Source organism: Uloborus diversus, chromosome 1, assembly GCF_026930045.1.
Source record: "Uloborus diversus isolate 005 chromosome 1, Udiv.v.3.1, whole genome shotgun sequence".
NCBI classification, from domain to species: domain Eukaryota; kingdom Metazoa; phylum Arthropoda; class Arachnida; order Araneae; family Uloboridae; genus Uloborus; species Uloborus diversus.
This window is the reverse complement of record NC_072731.1, coordinates 76954671-76981103: the sequence shown is the minus strand read 5'-3', so window position 1 is coordinate 76981103 and position 26433 is coordinate 76954671. Positions and strand designations below refer to the sequence as shown.

The following is a 26433-nucleotide window of genomic DNA, read 5'->3' as shown; positions in this document are numbered from 1 at the left end:
GAAATGAAACCGCAGCTTTTTACAGACCCTTCCAAGGAAATTCTAGTTCTTTCCCTCTTGAGTCTTGACTACATAGGTAAAAGAAAAATAACTCAGTGTAAAAGGCGCGGCATTTTGCAATCCCGCTTGTGATATTAATTTATTTGCATTCGCACTAAAATTAATTTTTGAAACGAAGATTTTTTCCCCCATTAATACGGTTCCTGATCTCATCTAGGAAAAATTAACGAATGAATGAATATTTGCAATAAATTTATAAATTCGTTTTATTTTTAGAAAAATGTTCGTTATTGAAAATTGATAATATCAAAAAAGGAAGGAAAAAAAAGATAGCCTGCATGACCACACTGAATTTTAACGAAATGAACTCCAAATTCTAACCAAAAAATATTCTTTAAAAATGGATGATCCTACTTAATAAATTTGAAAAATCGAGTGCCGAATAAAAGTGGGGACTAACTAGTTACCGGTTGGCGAAATTCTTTCACTTCCTCTGCCTGTTTGCCACTCTCCCCAACCCCATCCGAGTTAGCAGAAAACATTCTTAAAAATGAAACTAGATCCTCTTTGCATAGTTAATACTTGATTGTACAATAAACATTAATGCCACTAATTAGTTACATTAACCTTTATTTGAACTGATAATATTTATATTTTAGTGCTAAATTAAATACTACTTTGTTGGTTAGTTACCTGTTTTACAAATGTAGTGGCGACTAGAAAAAAATGTGGCTACTATAAATACCTTTTCTCACCACTGGTGACCAGAAAATTCCCCTAATCTTTATCTTTGAATCCTTTTCTTTTTGAAAAAATATTTATTTATTTATCTAAGTACTATATGCAGATGAGAAGGCTACGATAGCATTTCTCAAGGGGTTGTTATGGTGAAAGTTCTTTCAAATTGAGCATAACAACGGCAAAGTCGCGGACGGCTACGGATAAGGATTTCCTGAATTTGAAAAATTAAAGATTTTTCTCTGATCTTTGTATGCAAGGGTGCTCACCCTGCTCCAAGCTCAAAGGCAAAAATCACTTTTTCCCCCACTCTCAATGTTTGTAAACTATCTTGCGTTGAAATTTTGCAATAAAACTAAACCTAGCACTTTTAGAGTCTCAGATTCCCAGTTACTAAATTCGGCAAAATACATGAGGTATTACATGCACTATATGACCAAAAGTATTGGGACACTTTCAAAAATTCACAATTTTACGGATTTCTCAAAAAATAAAAGACCAATTGCTCTCTGCTCTGTAATTTTTTTCTCATGAAAAGTATACTCCAGACGTCAAATCCAATAACAATTAAGTCTGCTATTCATTTAGGGGACCAGCAACAAATAATCTGTTCTTATCATGAATCACTCTATAGCGATGGCAGGAAAGTGTTGCCAGTTTGCTAACAATTCCTTACCATTCGTCGCCTATCCTAGAATTATAGAAATTCGGCTCATTAGATTGCTGATAACTTTTTAAAATTTAAAGAAATTGCGGTGGAATTTTTTTCATGGATTGTAGGATGTATCTGAGCTTTGAATTATGAACGTTATAAATTGCTATCTTTCGTGTCTGCGCGGTGAAAAATTAATAGCTTTAACTGTTCATATTTCAACAAATTTTCAATATTTTAACTTCAAATTTTATTATTATGTTTCTCTAAAATGCTGTCAAATATTTTAAAAGTTTAGTAACGTTTGACGAAATACTCTGCGTAATATAAGGCGAAAACCTTCAAAAAAATTTTGCATTTTTGAAAGAAATGCTTATATTTCCATGGGTATAAGAGATACTTTCACAAAAATATAAAAATAAGTTTTTGATAGATTTTTAACTCATTTCTGAAAATTATAGCTTATTCCCAGCAATTTGCAATGAAAAATTATCAAAAAACTTTTTTACTCAATTTGTTGTCGGTCCCCTAAATGAATAGCAGACTTAATTTTTATTGGAAAATGACAACTAGAGTATACATTTTATGCGAAACAAATTATAGAGCAATTGGACTATTATTTCTCGAGAAATCCCTAAACATGTGAATTTTTGAAAGTGTCCCAATGCTTTTGGTCATATAGTGTATATAGTGCTTCTACTTCAACACATTGAGCTTTTATTAAAATTTTCTAATAAGTCTTGTGAGTGTCTGATCCTCGTTAGTTGTCATAATAAATATTAAGGGTTGTACTTTTTCTCAGGAGGCACGAAAATATTACCTACATGTATATCTGCCTGAAAAAAAAAAAAAAAAAAAAAATCTCGAAATACTTAGATGGAAAAAAATCTCAACGCCTCGCTCTGCCAGATTTTAAAGTTTTTATCGCTCTGCCTCGTTTTCATGCATCTTGCATTTAATGAATCAATAATAAAAAATAAAAAAAGGGCAAGAAACAGATTTGCAGGAAATACATAAAGTTGAAACAAAAATGAAAATGAACAGCTTACATTTAGGAAAGCAATTATAGGTACAAGTAAGGGTTCACAATTAAAAAAAAAACAAACAAGACAAACTTTTTCTTTTAAGTTCTGTGTTACGCACTTCTGTGCCGAAAAATTATCGTATCCTGTCTTCAGTCACAGAATAAAATGAATGTTCCAATCCAATGATTATCAAGTAATTTTCATTCGTATAGAACAAAAATCTTTTTTGAGATCCCACATTTTCCATTCTATTGACTCCTAGTAATATGTAAATACAGCGAGAGAAAGGATTTAGCTTCTTGTTTAGGAGAGGGAACCATTTCTATATTTAATTAACATGATCTTTATCGTAAGCATACTATTTACTCAGAAATACTCCCTATTTTCCCAAGCACTCTGTTTGAGGGCTATGCCTTTTAATTTTCTCGAAAATAAAAATTTTCAAAATGCACTTTTAGACGATCTCTGGTAGTATTTGGAAGTAAGTAAGAGGTCCTGTGATCTTCCACCAGCAAATTTTTGAACTTGAAACGCCAAAAACACAATTTCAGGTTCTTCAATTCTGTTAGGAAACGGGGAGTTCGGAAGCTTTCCCCGGAATTTTTCGAAATAGTCTAAAAACGCAGTCTTAGTGTGATGTTGGGGGGGGGGGAGGCAAAATTTTTAAAGTGTTATAAACATGATTGTAGGCCATCTTTAATAACGTTGGGGACATGCAGGTTTTTGAAATCCAAAAATGCAATTTTAGACGACTTTTTTTTTTATGGTCAAAGAAGGACTTTTCACAAACTCCCTTCCCGAAATTTTTTGAAATTAAAGCCATAAAAACGAAATTTAAGACGATCTTTAATGATGTTTTTTTAAGGGGGGGGGGGGTGCTTATGTGACCTGAAAACCTTTATGCCTGTAATTAATTTTTTCTACATTGTATTAAAATGCTGATCTAGCTTCTGAGAATGAAAATAGAAAACAGTGAAAACTTGTAACCCCCATTCTATATTGTTCACATTTTAGTTAGCTTTGTCGGCAACATAAGGCTGAAAACGTCATTAAAACTAATACATACAATGCTTAGTAATTCTACCACGGTGTGTTTTTTACATTAACTGAATTATATTAAATTGCTAATATATTTTTCATGATTTTCTATGTGTTTAATGAGTATGTTGGTGTACGGAATGTTTTCCGCAATTGAATTTTCCACCTCCCAAACCTTCTAAAGAAATTTGACGAGTCTGGCTCTTAAAGACACAAATAATTTTCAAAAATGTTTGTTGAGCTGTGGAAAGCACTTTATGTGTGTACCATTTGTAGTAACATAAAACACATGTAAAACGATGCAAAATACCCAGTATCTGGAATACGATTTAATCTATATATAAAAATATTTTTCTACTGGAAGGGAAAAATGTCAACTTTTCGCATTCGACAGCATTGTAACAATGTTCATTATATTGTAAATAAACAATTTGACTCAGAAATATTCCTTTCAAATCTATTTCTTTTCAAACCACAAATTTGAAAAAAAGCAGATGTTGCGAATTTAACAGCTAATAGCACGCATCTACATGGATTCACTTTCAAAAGCACTTGATTCTTCACGAAAGCCTTATAGGAAAAGAGGAAAGAAGAAAGGACGTCCAGCGGAGGTCATTGAGGGGAACTAATGAGAGGGTAATAAATCTTACACCCCATTAGCACTTACCCCTTAAGTCTGTGCTTACCCCTCAAAAAGGGGAGGTTTCTAATAAAGGGCGGGGCGAATGCAAAAAGTGAACGTATTTTGAAATTTTTTTCAATAGTTAGAACATGATATTTGTTTAAAAAATGGTCGCATTATTTCAAACAAGATCTCAAAAGAGAGCTGGAAATATTTTGCGTGTCAGGGCGTTCTTAAAATTTCGATAGCACGAGTTGCAGATGTTTTACAGAGCGAAATGTCCAACAGTACCTCGTTTTCGAAGAAATTCATTTTTTCTCGAATTTTAAAAAATCGGAGAATGGACACATCAAAAAAGTAAAAACTAAAAGAAACAGACATGGTCTTGAAAAATACTCAGAAAAAAAACCGGATCCGAAAACTTCACAGGAATTTGTAAAACAAGCTCCAACTTTCTCCGTAGGTTAACATTAGATCCGAATCTTTCAGACTCTCAGTGAAGAGCACCCTTAAGTTAGAGCATTGAAACAAATTGCGTAGAACGCGGAAAATTCTACCCTTTCCAACGATATATAATATTAATATATGCAAGTATTTTTTCACCCCTTTAATAGCCAATAGGCAATTTACGTGAAATTTGGACCTAAATTTGAATTAAAAAAGAACTATTTATAGGATTTTTTTGAATTATAGCCTATGTTACTCAGTAAAAAGGCACCTTTCATATAGTGAAAGAATTTTTCAAATAGGTGCAGTGGTTTCGGAGATTACCTCGAACATATAAACACACAAAAATCCGCCCTCTCTTCATAATATTAGTAAAGATTATAATATTAGTAAAGATATAGAAGAAAGTAAAAATACTGACATAAAAATAAAATTGCCGATAGGGGGGAGTTTGTAATCATCCTTAATTTTTGAGAAATTTAAAACCCGCCGTGTTTTACAATTACTGAATTATTTCACACAAACACATTCACTTCACCTTTAAAAGTATATAGTCCTCTAGCAGGGTGAGTTAGTTTTGGACAATGAATTCTCATTGTCTGTTCATCTGAAATCCAAGCAACATCTTCATTGCTGTAAAATCGAAATGGTGTTCTTTTTTAGCATCCACTGCTCGTAAAAATGAAATTTCGTGCTTTACTCTATGTAGATAAGACGGCATCCTTTGCATTGAGAAATAAAAAAAGGTTTTAAAAAATGATGACTTTGATATCAGAAACTAGTATGCTGTGGCCATCACGAAACTTTCTTCTATATATATATATATATATATATTTTTTTTTTCTGATCCCTCCCCATGCTTGACGAGGAGGCAATATTCCCAACAAAAACAAGCAATATTCGCATGCAAAAACTTGACGACCATCCCAATGTCTGAATTAATGCAAAAGCAAAACAAAGAGCGAAAATTGAAAGTTATTTTAAAAGCCTTGCTTGAATTAATTACAAATATTTTATTTGTTAACAAATATAAGATGGCAACAGTTAAAAATTTTAAATCATTGAGATAATATTTCCACGTTCGGATAAATCTGCAACGGTCTACCTCTGACGTCACAAGAATGGGTAGAGCTATATAACCTTCTGACGTCACATCGTTTCTTTAGCTAGTTTGATTTTCGCGTTGATAATTTTTTCTTTTCGCTTTTCGACCTTATTTTATTTATTTATTTATTTCTGGTTTTTATTTTTATTTCTTTTTGTTGTTGTTATAAAACAGAAAGGGAGTTCATTTTTTTAAAGCAATTACGGTTTTATTTTATATTTAATTAAAATGAATTAAGAATATTATTATTGGTTTTTAAGATTTCAATTTGGCGTTCTAAAAGATATGATTATTTTATTCATTAAAAAAGGATAGGATGGGGGGAGGGTGTAATATTATTATACAAAATCCAAATAATTTCTGATGAGGAATAAGAGAAAAGAGAGGGAAGGACTAAAACGAAAATTTTTCATTGATGAAGTTTAGTATATTTGTGCTCAGGTATTTTAACTCTTTTAACTGACTACTTTTGACAAAGTTTCAGTTTTTTGTATTATTTTTAGGAAAAAACTAGGATGACTTGAATAAGAGTCCCCTGCTCGATTCGCTACGCCGCAGACCCGGGTTCGATACCAAGGATGGGCACGGTCAACTCGACCTTTCATTTCTTCAGTGGGTCGATAAAATGAATATCAAGCGTGCTTGGAATCTAAATACTAGGGGCTCTGCGTTCAGCTGAGTGCAACATCTGATTTTTGCACCCTAGTATCTGATTTTTGCAACTAAGAATTGTTGATTTTTATTTAGAGTATATGAAGCTAGGAATATGTTTTTTAAATGAATAAAATTGCAAATAAAAATCAATGTTGCCTCCGTAGTCAACATGTAAAATAACACTAGCCTACACTCCAGGGTCCCCCGTACCTACCGCTTACAAATGATTTAATTGATCGGATGAGACCTTCAAGACAGTTTTAGTTTCTTGATCTAGACCATGAGCCGGGCAATCCGTGATCCAGCACCCTCGGAGATATCGATATGGAATGGAAACTTGGAGATCTTCGTGATCACGACTGATTAAATGTGAACCTGTCACCATTAGCGTACACAGAGGATCTCCTACCAGCTGCATCGAACCCGCGACCCTGCAGTTGCGAGTCCAACGCCCTATCAATCATGCCATCACGGCCACATGTTACGAACATGCAAAGTTCTCAGTATTATTTACCTGGGGTCGTGGTGACCTGATCGGCAAAGTGTCGTCGGACTCGTATCCGAAGGGTCTGGGGTTCGATGCCAGCTGGTCGAAGGTATTTCGTGTTCGTTAAATAGTTGATACAAAATTTAACTTATGTTGAAAGATAAAATCGTCTTTGAAAATTTTCAAAAGAACGCATCATGCATGAACACCGGCAGAATTAAATGAAGGGGGTGTAGCCATATAGAATTCCGTAACAAAAAATAACATAGGGCTTCCATACAGGCATGGAATCTGGCCAATCGGGAAATCATTCAATTCTAATAGCTATAAATCCATTATATGACCAATGTGTCCCTTTTCCCTCCCCAAAAGTTATATATTAAAAAAATTGTTTAATTTTGAGATTTTTAATTCAAATTAGGTTTTTCGCAACCAGGAATTGCGGTAGGACCCTATTCGATGGGTTTCTTGTTCCTACTAATAGATTTTACCGCAACGTAATTTGAATTCAAGACGTCAAAATTCAAATGAATGCCAGGGGCTGGATATTGGATGTTATGTGCTGGATACCGTTTTCGCGTAAAAAGGATTGTGTAAAGTCGAAAAGGTCGTAATAAATAATACGATTTCGAGGTGCATGGGCGCTACCACCCAAGGGAAGGGACATGCTAGCGGAAGCCCGCGGACCAGAGGACATGAATGCCACGAACAAATGGACGAGGAGAATGGACACGCTTATGGAGGCCCGTGCACAAGAGAAGATTGCGTTATAAGCATAGGAAAATAAAATCAAAGAAAATCACCTATTATCAAGTAAAAACAATAAACAACCGGGATTGCTCAAAATAAAAAAATAAATAAATAAACCTGTTTTATTTATTTTTTTAAATTCAGCAATTGTGAACTGCTTATTGTTCTCACTTAACCGTTTTCGGCGTCCGTCCGTCCTTTGATTTTATTTCTGCCGCCACCCCAGGTGGATTTTTGGAGGGACTCCACCTTGGGCACCTCCTCCCCACACTCGCACACCTGCACACACTCGCACACCTGCACACACACATATGCTTGAAGATAGACCTACACATACACACACACGGCTACATACATGCCTACACAGACACTCTTGATTGCGAAAAACATAATTTGAATTCAAGTTATCAAAAGTCAAAATTAATTTTTATTTATTTATTTATTTATTGATTTTCTAATTTTTAAAAAGTATGTGATTAATTATTTATTTATTTAATTTAAATCTTAAAGCGACATCTAAGACGTATTTCTATTTAATTATTTAGTTTATAAGTTATTTTTCTGATTACAGTATTTTTGTACTTTTGAATTAGCCCCTTTTTAAAATGCTGTTATTTTTACTTACTTTCTTATTTATAGTATCAATAATCATTAAAACATGTTTTAAAAATATTTTTATAATATTAAGTCATTTTTGTTTTTAAAATTGGTGTAATTTTATTTTTTTAAATCGAGAGGGAGGGGGTGCATCTTCCTGCCGGTTCGAGTAGACATAAGCGAGGGAATAATACTTATCGTGATGTATTTTGCAGTTCTTTAAGGTATCTTGCAATTTTTCAATATGTTTAACTATACTAATTTAATTTTTATAAGGGGGGGTCAAGGGTTTTAAGAATGCCCCTAAAAATAATATAAACACGTAAATATAGAAGAAAACCTTTTTATTTATTTTTTTAAATTTCTTATAAATAACTAGTAAAAAATTTAATATGAAAAAAAAATGTCATTTGAAAATTGTATTTTGATGTTTTTTTCATAAGCCGTGAGATATAAGAACACCTCCTGCACCGCCCTGCCGGTATCCATGTGCGCATGCTCTTATTCCCTGTGGGCAGAAGAAAACGTAGCTCCACCCATTCTGATGACATCAGTAGTCAACGTAGCTGTGACGTCAACGGTAGACCGTTGCAGATTTATCCGAACGTATATTTCCGATCATTTCCATACAATTAAAATCACGAGAAATACGCAGACGACAATCTATTACGATTTATCTTTCTTATTGTTGCATTAATAAAGCTATTTTTATTCAAAAAAAAAAAAAACTAGTATGTTGTGGCCATCACGAAACTTTCTTCTATATTTTTCCTTTTTCTGATCCCTCCCCATGCTTGACGAGGAAGCAATATTCCCAACAAAAACAAAATTACACATGCAAAAACTTGACGACTATCCCAATGTCTGAATTATTGCAAAAGCAAAGCAAAGAGCGAAAATTGAAAGTTATTTTAAAAGCCTTGCTTGAATTAATTACAAATATTTTATTTGTTAACAAACATAAGATGGCAACAGTTAAAAATTTTAAATCATTGAGATAATATTTCCTATCATTTCCATACAATTAAAATCACGAGAAATACGCAGACGACAATTTATTACGATTTATCTTTCTTATTGTTGCATTAATAACTAGTATGTTGTGGCCATCACGAAACTTTCTTCTATATTTTTCTTTTTTTTTTCTGATCCCTCCCCATGCTTGACGAGGAAGCAATATTCCCAACAAAAACAAAATTACACATGCAAAAACTTGACGACTATCCCAATGTCTGAATTATTGCAAAAGCAAAGCAAAGAGCGAAAATTGAAAGTTTTTTTAAAAGCCTTGCTTGAATTAATTACAAATATTTTATTTGTTAACAAACATAAGATGGCAACAGTTAAAAATTTTAAATCATTGAGATAATATTTCCTATCATTTCCATACAATTAAAATCACGAGAAATACGCAGACGACAATCTATTACGATTTATCTTTCTTATTGTTGCATTAATAAAAATATTTTTATTCGCAAAAAAAAAAAAAAAAATCAACACCTCTTGGAGCGATCGGCGTCAAAATTGAACCAAAGCCTGTTTACACATGGATTCACATATATTCCAAATTTCAACCAGAACGTAGCATTACTTCTTGAGATAGGACACTCAAAATGGAAAAAAAGAACGGGTGATTGCGCTACCCCCCCCCTTTTTAGCTGTTGACACAAAAAATAAAATCAGTTCTTATACCCACTAAGGGCTACTTGCCGATAAATTTTTCTTTCATTCCGTTCATTATTTCTTGAGATACAGCAGTCACAATTGACGACAAAAAACGCTCTATAGCTCAACCCCCGTTTGCGTTATTGACACCAAAATTGAATCAGCACCTGTTCCTGTTAATACCAACATATGGACCAAATTTTGTTTGATTCCGTCAGTTACTTCCTGAGTAATAGCAAGCACGCGTAACTCGAAAAACGTCCCATTGCTCCACCCCCCCTTGGAGGAATTCGCGCCAAAAACTAATGGGCACAAGTTCACATAGGGGCACATATGTGTACCAAATTTCGTTCGATTTCATGCGGTAGTTTTTGTTGTAGAGCGGCCACAAAAACTGGTCACACACAGACGTGACACACATACACACACACATACACACACACATACAGACAGACAGACATTTTCCAAAAATGGTCGAAATGGACTCAGCACACCTCAAAACGTTCGAATCCGTCAAAATTCGAAATTCGAAAATTTGCACGAATCCAATACTTTCTTCTATATATTAGATATAGAAGAAAGTAAAAATATTTTTATTCGCAAAAAGAAAAAAAAAAATCAACACCTCTTGGAGCGATCGGCGTTAAAATAGAACCAAAGCCTGTTTACATATGGATTCACATATATTCCAAATTTCAACCAGAATGTAGCATTACTTCTTGAGATAGGGCACTCAAAATGGAAAAAAAGAACGGGTGATTGCGCTACCCCCCTTTTAGCTGTTGACACAAAACTAAAATCAGTTCTTATACCCACTAAGGGCTACTTGCCGATAAATTTTTCTTTCATTCCATTCATTATTTCTTGAGATACAGCAGTCACAATTGACGACAAAAAACGTTCTACAGCTCAACCCCCGTTTGAGTTATTGACACCAAAATTGAATCAGCACCTGTTCCTGTTAATACCAACATATGGACCAAATTTTGTTTGATTCCGCCAGTAACTTCCTGAGGAATAGCAAGCACGCGTAACTCGAAAAACGTCCCATTGCTCCACCCCCCTTGGAGGAATTCGCGCCAAAAACTAATGGGCACAAGTTCACATAGGGGCACATATGTGTACTAAATTTCGTTCGATTTCATGCGGTAGTTTTTGTTGTAGAGCGGCCACAAAAAACTGGTCACACACAGACGTGACACACATACATACACACACACATACATACATACACACACACATACACACACACACACAGACAGACAGACATTTTCCAAAAATGGTCGAAATGGTCTCAGCACACCTCAAAAACGTTCGAATCCGTCAAAATTCGAAATTCGAAAATTTGCACGAATCCAATACTTTCTTCTATATATTAGATATAGAAGAAAGTAAAAATCAACACCTCTTGGAGCGATTGGCGTCAAAATTGAACCAAAGCCTGTTTACATATGGATTCACATATATTCCAAATTTCAACCAGAACGTAGCATTACTTCTTGAGATAGGGCACTCACAATGGAAAAAAAGAACGGGTGATTGCGCTACCCCCTTTTTAGCTGTTGACATCAAAATGAAATCAGCTCTTATTTCTTGAGATACAGCAGTCACAATTGACGACGAAAAACTTTCTATAGCTCAACCTCCGTTTGAGTTATTGACACCAAAATTGAATCAGCACCTGTTCCTGTTACTGGCAACATATGGACCAAATTTTGTTTGATTCCGCCAGTTACTTCCTGAGGAATAGCAATCACGCGTAACTCAAAAAACGTCCCATTGCTCCACCCCCCTTGGAGGAATTCGCGCCAAAAACCAATGGGCACAAGTTCACATAGGGGCACATATGTGTACCAAATTTCGTTCGATTTCATGCTGTAGTTTTTGCTGTAGAGCGGCCACAAAAAACTGGTCACACACAGGCGTGACACACACACACACATACATACACACACACATACATACACACACACACAGACAGACAGACATTTTCCAAAAATAGTCGAAATGGACTCAGCACACCTCAAAACGTTCGAATTCGTCAAAATTCGAAATTCGAAAATTTGCACGAATCCAATACTTTCTTCTATACATTAGATATAGAAGAAAGTAAAAATCAAAGTCACTAAATCACAAAATTAGCAAGAATAAAGCATACACGTGTTTCGGGATTACGAAAAAACTATTATTCAATGCAGAAAAGAGAAGATCTTGTAACCCCAAATTACGTGTATGTATCACGTGCTTTAATAACATTCTCTGTATGTGACATTTGGACAACAAATTTTCATTAGTTTTTCGATTACGATTATATTTATTGGTGCATCTCATTTATTTTTACTTTCTTCTATATCTGATATATAGAAGAACGTATTGGATTCATGCAAATTTTCGAAGTTCGAATTTTGACGGATTTGAACGTTTTCAGGTGTGCTGAGTCCATTTCGACCATTTGTGTGCGTGTGTGTTCGTGTGTGTGTCACGTATGTGTGTGACCAGTTTTTTGTGGCCGTTCTACAGCAAAAACTACCGCATGAAATCGAACAAAATTTGGTACACGTATGCGCTCCTATGTGAACTTGTGCCCATTGGTTTTTAGCGCGAATTCCTCCAAGGAGGGTTGAGCAATAGGACGTTTCTTGAGTTATGCGTGCTTGCTATTACCCAGGAAGTAACTGGCGGAATCAAACAAAATTTGGTCAATATTTTGCCCCTAACAGATACAGGTGCTGATTCAGTTTTGGCATCAATAGCTCAAACTGAGCTATAGAACGTTTTTCGTCGGCAATTGTGACTGCTGTATCTCAAGAAATAATGAACGGAATCAAACAAAAATTTATGGACAAGTGGCCCTTAGAGGGTATAAGAGCTGATTCTATTTTGGTGTCAACAGCTAAAAAGGGGGTGGCGCAATCGAACGTTCTTTTTTTCCCAGTGTGACTGCGATATCTCAAGAAGTAATGCTACGTTCTGGATAAAATTTGGAATAAATGTGAATCCATATGTCAACAGGCGTTGGTTCAATTTTGGGGTCAATCGCTCTAAGAGGTGCTGATTTTTTTTTTTCTTTTTTTCTTTTTTTTCCGAGCAATCATGTTGTTTATTGTTCTCACTTGACTGTCCTTGCGTTACGCTGATTTTATTTTCCCCCACCTCCCTCTGCAGCACCACCGTCGACCGGCTCCTCCCGATGCTGCTCCCTCTAGCGAAAACCGTCTCCGGGTTGCGTCCACATCCTACACACACACGCATGCAACCATACACCTACACACACACATAACCACACAAACACACACGCCAACATATAGACACTCGTGATTGCGAAAAACATAATTTGAATTCAAAATGTCCAAATTCAAATTTTTTTGAGCAATCACGATTGCTTATTGTTCTTACTTGACCGTCCTTGGCGTTGTGGTTCCTTTTTCAGCTTGGACCAGGGCATTTGCAGAACCACCGGCCTCTGCAGGCGCGTCGGAATCCGCTTTTCCTGGTCGGAGGCGTCCATGTCCTGTACACACACCCTCACACACATACACACTCACATATACACACAGGCCTACGTACATACACACAGATCTATGCACACACACAAGCCTACACATGCATGCACGCGCTCCTACGCACACACACAACTATACACACGTAACCGCCTAGCAGGAGGGGCAAGTTTGGGGTGTGGGGGACAGGAGCCGTTTCTAGAAACAATACCTCCAATGAGTAGGGCCCTGTCGCAACTCGTGATTGCAAAATACATAATTTGAATTCAAAATGTCAAAAGTCAAATTATTATTATTATTATTATTTTTTTGAGCAATTACGATTGCCTATTGCTTTTATTTGACTGTTTTTTTTTTGGCGTGCTATCATTTTATTTTTTCACCGCTACCCTCCGCACCATCAACGTCGACCGCCTCCTCACGATACTGCTCCTATAGCGAAAGTTGTCTCCAGGTTGCATCCATGTCCTACACACACGCGCATACATACACAACTACACACACACACACATACACCTACACTCATACACAAACGCATACACATACAAACACATACACACACAAAACATAGACACACATACACACAACTACCCACACATTCATGCCTGCACAGACACAAACGCATATGCCTACACACACATACACATACCCCCACACCACACACACATTCATACACACAATTACCCACACACTTATGCCAGCACACAGACACAAAACACATGCCTACACGCACATACACATACCCCCTACACACAAACTTACATACCCCCCCCCCCCACACACACAAACACACACGCCAATATACACACACTCGTGATTGCGAAAAACATAATTTGAATTCAAGATGTCAAAATTTAAATTTTTTTTTAAATTTAGCGAATTAAAATAGCTTTATTAATGCAACAGTAAGAAAGATAAATCGTAATAGACTGTCGTGTGCGTATTTCTCGTATGGGAATCATCGGAAATATTACCTCATAGACTAATAATAAGAGTAGACCGAGCTATGGCAACCCTTTTGCTGCTCATAAACCAAACCATGTGACTGGTGGATATCCTAGCAACAGCGGGCGTTAATCGTAGCAGACGATCAACGCCAGCGCGAAATAAAATAAATAGAATTGATGGAACACGGAAGAATGATCTTTTATGGAGTCCGATTTGTAAATTTGTTATTCTAAGTTGTAAATATTTTGTTAATATAGTGAGTTTTTCGTTTAGATAGTATTGTGCATTTTCTTTAGTCAATTTCAATAACTCTCTAAGCAATAAAAGATGCAAGCGACCAAGAAGAATCAGCAAACAGTAAGATTTTTACCTACAGTTTCAATTTAAGATACCGATTAGTACATTTTTGCGTTAACGCAAAACGTTTACGCAGGGCCCGATCAAGCCAAACTGGTGCCCAGGTCCTGAGTAAATGTTGGTGCCCCCCCCTCCATGAGAAAATCCGCGCAATTTTAAAGTCAATGTTTCATTCTAGAAACCTAATTACTAGAAACTTCATTTTAAAGGAACCATTACTACATTTGAAAGGAAATCTGGGATCTGAATACCAAACACTTGATAGTCACCAAACTAATCACAGTTAAAATTGCCTCTTAAGGCAAAAAAGAGTTAAAAAAACAATTTAAAACTGCAAAAAAAAATCTTACTAATTCTGACATCAAGCTTTAAAAAAGCTTCTTTCTGGCTTTTACAGAGGCAAATGTGTCGATCAAATAACTGAAATCTGTTTGATGTCACAGAATTTTCAATGGTCAATAAGGAAAACGCCTGCAAATTATCCTGAGAAACGCACTTTCTCAAATGAATTTTTATTCTTTTCAAAAATGAAAAGGAACGTTCACTGGAACAGATGCTGATAGGCAAGGTAAGAAGAAGCGGCAGGGATGAATCCACATTCGGAAATGTATGTGTAATGTTTAGTGATCTTATCCTTTTTAAACATTCTCCAGGAACATTCAACATTCCCAGAAGGGTTACCTTTTGCAAAAATTTGAAAGTGTGTTAATTCAATGATCATCTATGTCATCCGAGTAATTATTTTGAAATTCCAGAGCTAAGGGACAACGACTTCTTTACGCGAATTGTTTTTAACTTTATGAGGTTTTGAGCTGATTTGTAAAAAAATTTGAGCTTCCTCTCCCTTAAAGTTGAGAAAAAGTAAAATGAGCTTTAAAAAAAAAGAAGGAAATAAGTAAGTGAATTTAGGCTAGGCTATTTTGGTGCCCCTAAATTTGTGGTGCCCAGGTCCGTGGACCCGCCAGACCGTGCGTTAATCAGGCCCTGCGTTTACGCCATTTCGTTCACGCCAACGCTGACAGCTTCAAATGAAATAAAAGTTACCGAAACCTGATCAAAAACTATTACTAATGTCAAAATAATGCATAACTAAAAGAAAAACAGTTCAATCTCTGCACCTGGAAGTTTTTTTTAATGAAAACACATTGTCTTAAAATACATGTCGAGTGCCAAACTATAGATAATGCTGCCATCTAGCAACCATGCTGCCAAAGTCTTCGCCAAGCCCTTCCACTAGTCACATGATACATCTATGAACCAATTTTCTTCATCAGCAAGAATGAGAAAGCTCGATCTACTCTTATTATTAGTCTATGTATTACCCATAGACTAATAATAAGAGTAGACCGAGCTATGGCAACCCTTTTGCTGCTCATAAACCAAACCATGTAACTGGTGGATATCCTAGCAACAGCGGGCGTTAATCGTAGCAGACGATCAATGCCAGCGCGAAATAAAATAAATAGAATTGATGGAACACGGAAGAATGATCTTTTATGGAGTCCGATTTGTAAATTTGTTATTCTAAGTTGTAAATATTTGTTAATGCAGTGAGTTTTTCGTTTAGATAGTATTGTGCATTTTCTTTAGTCAATTTCAATAACTCTCTAAGCAATAAAAGATGCAAGCGACCAAGAAAAATCAGCAAACGGTAAGATTTATACCTACAGTTTCAATTTAAGATACCGATTAGTACATTTTTGCGTTAACGCAAAACGTTTACGCCATTTCGTTCACGCCAACGCTGACAGCTCCAAATGAAATAAAAGTTACCGAAAACTGATCAAAAACTGTTACTAATGTCAAAATAATGCATAACTAAAAGAAAAACAGTTCAATCTCTGCACCTGGAAGTTTTTTTTAATGAAAACACATTGTCTTAAAATACATGTCGAGTGCCAAACTATAGATAATGCTGCCATCTAGCAACCATGCTGCCAAAGTCTTCGCCAAGCCCTTCCACTAGTCACATGATACATCTATGAACCAATTTTCTTAGTCTATGGTATTACCTCAATAATTTAAAATTTTTAACTGTTGCCATCTTATGTTTGTTAACAAATAAAATATTTGTAATTAATTCAAGCAAGGCTTTAAAAATAACTTTCAATTTTTCACTCTTTGCTTTGCTTTTGCGATAATTCAGACATTGGGATGGTCCCCAAGTTTTTGCATATGTAATTTTGTTTTTGTTGGGAATGTTGCTTCCTCATCAAGCATAGGGAGGGATCAGAATTATAAGAAAGATATAGAAGAAAGTTTCGTGATGGCCACAACATACTAGTTAGTAAATAGCTCCGTAAAAACTTTCGTCACCTTTCTTTATTTTGAAAATAAGGACCTGTCCCTTTTTGGCATTTAAAATTTTGATCGTATTAGGCATAGATTAAAGTTGACGTATTATAACAATCTTAGAGTTGCAACGAGATGAAAATCTTACTACTATTATATATGCGAAAGTTTGTCTGTATGGATGTATGGATGTTTGTTACTCTTTCACGCAAAAACTACTGAATGGATTTTGATGAAACTTTACAATAATATAGCTTATGCATCAGAATAACACATAGGGTAGTTTTCGTCCCATTATGGGGGGCAAACCCCCTTAGGGGGTCAATAAAACACAATTTTCGTATAAATTCTCTAATATGGGGGTGAAAAAATACTTGCACATATTAACATTATATGTCCATCGAAAGCTCTGATTTTTCTGCTGAAGATGGCACCTGTTCGAAATTTCTAAGTAGAATAAAAAACGAGTTATGAGCTTTTTAGTTCCATGTTCGAAGGCTTTCCTTAACTCAATATAGTATTTAGTGTATCATCTCAACTCCCTGTCGATAACGATTATTGTTGTATTGTTGACTTATCTTTGCTTTTCGTGACTGTTTAAGGCTTTTCTCAAGTCAAATCTTGAAGTAAGATTTTTGCACATGATTGGCAAATAATACATGGATTTGGCTGATTTTTTTCCATTTTAATGCAACTTTGAGGCAATTAATGTTTTTTTTTTTTATTTATTTGTATTGACTGGGTATTTAATCGATCAGCTGGAATCTAGCCAAACTTTTTTTGTGGAATCATTTCAATAGCTAAGGCATTTGGCATTTTTTTCAACTGTCGCTGTTTTTGAAGCTTAAGACTACGCAATACTGTTTCTCGGTTTTCACCATGTAACCAAATATCGTCATTTCTTTGATATTTCTTTTTTTAAATTTGTTAACAAGTAAAATAATTCACCAACTAATTCGCAAATTCATAAACAGCGCAAAAACTTCCATTGCTTTGTCTTTGCACACAATTTCAAACAATTGCCAAATTTTTACTGTTTATTGGAAACATTTCGGGTAGCATCATTGTTGACCCTATTTTGGGACGATTTTAACGGTAAGAAGTTACCCATTATACAATAATTTAGATTGCCGGTGTAGCGCTGTCGATTATGTATTTGATGGAGATCGGGATTATAAGGGAACTGCTTCACATTATTTAAGAATAGTTGACCTCACTCGAATTGGATTTTTTGGGAATTACCCAAACTGACTTCCTTACAACTCCTAAACGTTTTCGTGATTTATTTTTTGTGATTTTTGGGTTTCTTCTCAGTTTTGCCAACATTTCATTTACTCCCTTTCCCCCTAATTTTCAGTTTTAATCATACCTTTTGATACATTTAAGGGGGCAGGCAATTTGAAATGTTGGCGAAACTAGAGACAAACAATGTTTTGGTAACTATTTGACCTCTGCCTGTAATGACCATTAACTTGAATCAATTGAAAAAAAAATAAAATACATCAACGTGAGCGAAGCCGCGGGCAAGAGCTAGTTAGATAATATATTAAATCAAAACTTATGTTATTGCACTAAAACTGCAAAGGACTTACATGTTCAGCAAAAACCACTAGTGCGTGAAATTTAGGAGCAATTTCGAACATAAATCCGGTATTTTGCCAGAAGCCCTCGATATCACCTTCATTGCCGGCATAGAAGAAGATAGGTCCTTTTCCAGTGTCCCACCAAGTATCTATAAACACAAAAGGGGGAAATACATAAATTTTCTCCAGAAAAAGTACACACTGTTGTGCAAAGGATTATCCAAATTTACTCCTTTCCCCCTTCTGTTTGAGCTAAGATTAGAAATTTCAAAAATATTTGGTCAAGCACGAGTGTGCATCGTTTTTCAGTAGCTGTAGTAGTATAAATGACTCTAGTAGGGGAGCCCGAGCCCATGATGCTAAATGTGGATTTACTCGAGCGTCGCGGGGATCTATTGGATTTTGTAGTTTAGGTTATAAGAAGAAGAAAATGTTGCATAATATTCAACTTCAGTGGTGGGTAAAGTTTCTACTGATATTCATAAATGTAAAAAAAAAAAAAAAAAAAAAACAGTTACATAGACTTACTCGAGCGTGTCAGATGTTGGTAGTTTTGATGCTCCAACGAGTCTCTAATTCTTAAGGTGTCTATCTGCCGACTTGCGTGGCGGGTGTGGCCATCCGGAAGGATAGAAAATGAAAAAAAAATAAAAATTCTCGAGCGCGTCAGATATTCAGAGGGGAGGTTAAGTGACCTTTAAAAATGTCACATTTAAAAGATTGACGTTTTGGAAGTGACGCAAGCTTGTAGCGAATTTTTGAAAATGCAAAAACAAAATCGTCATATGGATTTACTCGAGCGCATCAGATTTTTATAGAGAAGGTTCAGTTTGATGATCTAGTCATGGTAGCCTAAAATCTGACGATTATTTTGAGGTGTATTCTTAATCTGATAGCTAAAAGAGAAAAAAAATGACTTTTCTTGTTTTAGCAACTTTGAAACCGTCCCACACATTTGCGTTACTCTCAAATCGTCAGATTTTTTAAATGTACACTCTTTAGCTTGTAATTAACCCACCTTATCTTAATCTGACGCGCATCTTTAAATCTGATGATTATTTTTTTTTTACTAATCTGACACTGCAAAAAAAAAAAAAAAAACTTTCATATTCAAACATTCGAGCGTGTCGAATTTGAGTCATTCCACGTCAACTGACCTAATTTTTCAAATCGTCCCCACTCGACCATCTTCGATTTGGATAAAATTTTATAGAGGCGTAGAGATGCCTTTGAGCTTAAAGTACTTTTGGTTGTCAATACGTTCTAGTATTTTTGTGATTTTGAGTTCATTAACTTTTGAGTAGCCCGTATGCAAAAGTCTTGACAAAACGCAGCAGAGAAACTTTTTTCTGGATTTTAGAATGTCATAAATTCTGAACAAAAATTATTCAAATGCTCGAACTTTAATTCTATTGTCGATATGCATGTTTTTAATGGGTTATAGTTGCAGAGCGTAAATATTGATTTTCTAAAAAATATTGGCATCCCAAGTGACTATCAAAATAGTTCACATGAAGAATAGCAAGTTTTTAATGCCCTGTAGCTCAAGCTTGTCACCTTGTATCTTCTTTTCGTTGGCACCATAAGAAAGAACATAGTTTTTCCTATAAAAATAAATTTTCTTTCCGATGGTGTTCTTTCAGACAAGCGGGAAAAAATGAGCCTGAAATACTATTTGTCGTTAGCGAGAAAATCTCGTTCTACAATAAATAAAGAATGGTGAATGCCGTGACAACCGACTTATAGGGATTTTGCAACTGTTATTAGTCAGAAATAGTTTTTTATTAATCACTAGTGGCACCCGCACGGCTTCGCCCGTCATAGAAAAATTAAAGGTCTTTTGGTTCGCCTGTATATTTACAAATAATGTATGGTGAAATTTCTCGCCAATTGGCTTGTGCCCATGTTACGGTTCCACGTTATGATAATTTCGTAATTTATGATAGTTTTTTTCTTAAAATTGGAATAAAAAAAGAACCACACCGAATTTTCGAAAAATCGCTTCGAGGTGCACACCCCCATGCTATAAACTAACTTTGTGCTAACTTTCGTTAAAATCGGCCGAACGGTCTAGGCGCAATGCGCGTCACAGACATCCTACAGACGTCCAGACATCTTCCGGACAGAGAGACTTTTAGTTTTATTATTAGTAAAGAAGATAAAGATAAAGAAGAAAAGAAAAGAAGAAAGATAAAGAAGTAAAGAAAAGAAAGATAATTTTCAGAACAAATTCTTTCCCATTTTATTAAATTTCTGTGAAAAATGGGCTTAAAATTGGAATAGAAAAAGAACCACATCGAATTTTCAAAAAATCGCTTCGAGGTGCACACCCCCATGCTACATACTAACTTCGTGCCAAATTTCATGAAAATCGGCCGAACGGTCTAGGCGCTATGCACGTCACAGACATCCTACAGACATCCTACAGATATCCTACAGACATCCAGACATCCAGACATCCTCCGGACAGAGAAACTTTCTGCTTTATTATTAGTAAAGATTATTTTATTCAAAAATATTTTTTCCAATCGAATAGAAAATATTTCATTCAATTAATATTTCATTTTTCACTTTGCCCCATAAAAAAAAAGTTAAGTTTCCATTTTATTTCTGACTAGTGGTATCCGAACGGCTTTACCCGAAATAGAAAAATTAAAAGGTCTTTTGGTTCGCCTGTATATTTAAAAATAATGTATGGTGTATTTTCTCGCCAATTGGCTTGTACCCATGTTACGGTTCCACGTTATGATAATTTCGCATCTCGCTAATTGGCTTGTGCCCATGTTACGGTTCCACGTTATGATAATTTCGTAATTTACTCGTCCATCTTATGATAGTTTTGTTCTTAAAATTGGAATAGAAAAAGAACCACATCGAATTTTCGAAAAACCGCTTCGAGGTGCACACCCCCATGCTACAAACTAACTTTGTGCCAAATTTCATGAAAATCGGCTGAACGGTCTAGGCGCTATGCGCGTCACAGACATCCAGACATCCTCCGGACAGACTTTCAGCTTTATTATTAGTAACTAGTGGCACCCGCACGGCTTCGCCCGTAATAGAAAAATTAAAGGTCTTTTGGTTCGCTTGTATATTTACAAATAATGTATGGTGAATTTTCTCGCCAATTGGCTTGTACCGACGTTACAGTTCCACGTTATGATAATTTCGTATCTCGCCAATTGGCTTGTGCCCATGTTACGGTTCCACGTTATGATAATTTCGTAATTTATGATAGTTTTTTTTCTTAAAATTCGAATAAAAAAAGAACCACATCGAATTTTCGAAAAATCGCTTCGAGGTGCACACCCCCATGCTACATACTAACTTTGTGCCAAATTTCATGAAAATCGGCCGAACGGTTTAGGCGCTATGCGCGTCACAGACATCCTACAGACATCCTCCGGACAGAGAGACTTTCTGCTTTATTATTAGTAAAGATTACAGTTCTTTTGGTTCGCTTGTATATTTACAAATAATGTATGGTGAATTTTCTCGCCAATTGGCTTGTACCGACGTTACGGTTCCACGTTATGATAATTTTGTATCTCGCCAATTGGCTTGTGCCCATGTTACGGTTCCACGTTATGATGATTTCGTAATTTATGATAGTTTTTTTCTTAAAATTGGAATAAAAAAAGAACCACATCGAATTTTCGAAAAATCGCTTCGAGGTGCACACCCCCATGCTACATACTAACTTTGTGCCAAATTTCATGAAAATCGGCCGAACGGTTTAGGCGCTATGCGTGTCACAGACATCCTACAGATATCCTACAGACATCCTACAGACATCCTCCGGACAGAGAGACTTTCTGCTTTATTATTAGTAAAGAAGATAATGTATGGTGAATTTTCTCGCCAATTGGCTTGTACCGACGTTACGGTTCCACGCTATGATAATTTCGTATCTCGCCAATTGGCTTGTGCCCATGTTACGGTTCCACGTTATGATGATTTCGTAATTTATGATAGTTTTTTTTCTTAAAATTGGAATAGAAAAAGAACCACATCGAATTTTCGAAAAATCGCTTCGAGGTGCACACCCCCATGCTACATACTAACTTTGTGCCAAATTTCATGAAAATCGGCCGAACGGTTTAGGCGCTATGCGTGTCACAGACATCCTACAGATATCCTACAGACATCCTACAGACATCCTCCGGACAGAGAGACTTTCTGCTTTATTATTAGTAAAGAAGAAGATAAAGATGTAAAAATCTTCTGTGCGGACGTATGTCACCATAAGGCTTTTAAACGGCTGGACCGATTTTGATCAAAATTTTTGTGTGTAATTAAGTTGTGGCAAGCATGGTTTCGAATCACAATGGATCGAATCGGAAACGTTTTTTGTGAATTAATTAATTAATTTGAACATTGTATGGTTATATCTCCCAAATGATTAATATTTATTTTAACCTATTGTTGAGCGAGAATTGAAATAAATATTTAACCCGTTGCTAAAGGACAATAAGAAAGCCAGCTCTGCTTTTTGTAATGAAATTTCCTACTGTTATATGTCAACTAGCATTCCCGTACCCGGCATTGCTCGGGTAATGGAATTAGCAGGGTTAACAGTGCTTGGTGCACCTAGTTTCGAAAATCCCCTATAACAATTACTTATTACCTATAATTTTTTGCTAATTTTGGGAGGATCCCGGGGTCGAATTTAGAAACACGACCGCGTACGCAGGTCGTACAGATGGCGCTACGATCGCATTTCATTTGGCGCGGTACGACTAATCGCGTAAATGCGCCAAGGAAGCGATGTCGCTTTTGAGGTACTTGCGCGTGCGCAATGATGTGACGTATGTTTATTTACCTTTGTTGCTGGTTTTTCGTTGATTATGTGATATGAATGGGTGTGTTCAAAATCGGTTGTTTTGCTACAAACTTTGATGTTTTTTAACTTACGAACAAAACTTTATTGACATAGTATTTCTGAAATATTCTTTTGTGAATTTATTCTTTGCAGCTGAAAGTTCTGTGTTGGACTGTCGTTGAGATGAAAATTAAGAATGTTTCAATTTGTTCAACTAAAAATTACAAAACATTAGAAATTAATTCTTTAAAACCACGTTTGAATGGATGTGGTGTCAAAATGAGTTATTTTGCAACAAATATTTGCTTTTTTTTTAACACGCTTTTATTAGCTTCACCTGTATTTATGTGTGTATGTATCTTGAAACGGAATCTTGCAGCTCAAATTTCGCCCATTTTCTGCGATCGGATTCTTTTGAAATTTGGCTCGTGACCTCAGACCCAATGACAATGCAATATTCTATAATTAAATTAATTAATTAACTCTTTTAATTGTTAGTTTCCTCCAATTTTAATCAATATTTTGGCATAAATCCAACAATGTAAAAAAGGAAAAATTAAAAAAAAAAATACATTAAAAAATGCTTGCAAAAATTATTTAAAAATATCTGCAAAAACCTTTAATTTTTCGGCATCGGACAAAACTTGATCCAATGTTCCAAGGTAATTAGATCATGAAATATACTTGTTTTTAACTAATTTCATGCTAAAATTTAGGTCAGCCTTCAATAGGTTCAAATGCATCTCAAATTTTCAAAGTAATATAAATATGATTTCCGCAAACATACATCGATGACTCACAGTAGCTTCCCATCGGGTCGCCCTTGTCTTAACTTTAAGATATTACCTCGCACTCGTTTTATAAATAATTTCGTCAATTAAGTCCCAATCTGATTCAAATTTTCATACACCGCACAAAAAAAAACCTTTGCCTGATAATTCTCCAACATAAGACTAAAAAACAGAAAAATAAAATAATAGTTTAAAAAACTAAAAAAACACGCTTTCGTAGCAAAATGAACTAAAAAGTGAAAAATAATCTTTGGATGATAGTAGTTGACCAATCACTTAATTTTAATGTAATACAAAAAGCGTGGGGGGCTTCTTATCAGTTGTCTTGAATTTCTTCCATTTGTTGTCCAAGCAAAAATGAAAATAGACTCCCCATGCTTTTTTGTATTACATTAAAATTAAGTGATTGGTCAACTACTATCATCCAAAGATTATTTTTCACTTTTTAGTTCATTTTGCTACGAAAGCGTGTTTTTTTAGTTTTTTAAACTATTATTTTATTTAAACCTGCGGACATATCTTTATTGACATTGTAATATTCTTTCGGGAATTTCTTCTTTGCATCTGAAAGCTCTGGGTTGGATTGCCTTTGTGATGAAAATCAAGAATGCTTCAGTTTTTAAACTGGAAATTGCTTAACATTAGAAATAAATTATTCAAAACCACGTTTTAAACTGCATGTATGCAATAAATAATTATTTGCAGATATTTCATTAATTTAATTACTGATTCTTGCTTGGTTTATCAAAAGTATTGATTTTATTCGTTTAAAGTGTCAAAGTGTCAACTAAAAGTAGAATTTTCAGCAATTAAAGTACAATTGAGGTGTCAACAACAAAAAAAAAATCTTAATCTAGTTTGTAGACATACTTTATTAGTATTTATAGGTATTCAACTGGTTATGCACATCGTATACATTTCAGCAAAAGCCTCAAATGATTGAATTGAAACCCTTAGTTGCATTTTTAACTACTTTCTTTTTTTTTTTTTTTTTTTTTCCACTGTTTTTTTTTTTTTTTTTTTTTTTTTTTTTTTTTTTTTGTGCGTATTTTTTAAGTAAAGTCAAATTTCGATAACTCGAAGTCTCAAAAGACCGGTAGAAAGCTTCGAGCTATTGGTAGCTCAAGTTATAAGAGGTTCCTACAGTATTCTCAAGAGTTTGAGGTGAAGGTATATTCAGGGGTGCCCATCCCCTAAGAGCAAGAGCGCACTCCCCCTAAATATCGGGAAGACCCCCCCCCCCAAAAAAATGAAAACTACCCCTCAAAACAGCCCTCACCCCCTAAAAATTTTAATGTCGCACTCTGCGCCATGACCACCCACATCCCCCGCCCTAGGTAGGCACCCCTGGTATATTAGAGTCGTAACTCTGCAAGTTATCGAGACTCGACTGTGAGTAACTTCGATAGGACAATGATCAAACATAGTGACAATAAATAAAATGAAAATCGTCACCAAGGTTAAAAATGGGCTGTAAGAATATCATATAGTCTCGATAACTCGAAACCTATTATTCGAATATTCTTTTATCTCGAAGTTTTGAATGAAGTGTGAAGTAAAAAAAGGGGGCGCTTGAAACGAGCACTGAGAACACTGCACAATAAAAAGCATGTTGCAAGGAAGACCCCTCAAAACAGCCCTCAAGTTAAGAAAGTGATTATTTAATTAGAGGGAGAAATGTGTTGGTTAATTTATATGCTAATTTTATAATTGCATTGAATTTTTAATTGAAATCCCTGTACTAATTGCACATAAAAAATTTAAATGCTGCATATACTTTGCATGATTATTAAAAAGTGCTTTTAGTAAATGTTAATTATGATTTAGAAAGTTCTTACCTTGCTTGCCTTTTGTATCTAATATATTTGTTTACGTTTTAAGTCATAACACATGTGTAATTTTGTTTTTATTATGATCTGTAGTTCTAAAAGGGTAAACATGTTTGAAAAATGTTCTTTTCGGTGCACAAGCTAGTGTTTTGCAAAATTACTAAAAAGGAAAAACAAATAATTGTATTACTACAAGCTTTTACTTAAAAAAATAATAATAATACAAAATGCTATGGCTTTTTGCATTAGCTCTATTAAAATTTATTTTTTGAGTTAGATTACGATTTCTTTTCGCTTTATATTGTGCTTTGCACTTAAAGGGTCTCCCTGCGGGGATTCTGTTTGACCCTTTGGGCATTCCACTTCTTGAAATAGATGTCGGTTGATGTTTTATTTTTCTACCTTTCCGTCTTGGTGGAAAAATTTTACTTATTAAATTGAATTTTTGATTTAATTATGTCCCGTTTCGTTTTTTTTAAATTAGTCTACTTTGTTAATTTTGTTTCGTCAATATTTTCATATGACACTAGT

The 26433-nt window shown here is 35.1% G+C and overlaps 1 protein-coding gene across 1 annotated transcript in view; it reads right to left on the bottom strand.

Annotated features, from left to right (window-relative positions):
• Positions 1–26433, bottom strand: part of LOC129230484 (dipeptidyl peptidase 2-like) — a 76741-nt gene that overhangs the window by 36597 nt on the left and 13711 nt on the right. The window contains 1 exon segment of the mRNA XM_054864888.1: positions 18470–18609. Coding sequence (XP_054720863.1) covers positions 18470–18609 — 140 coding nt within the window.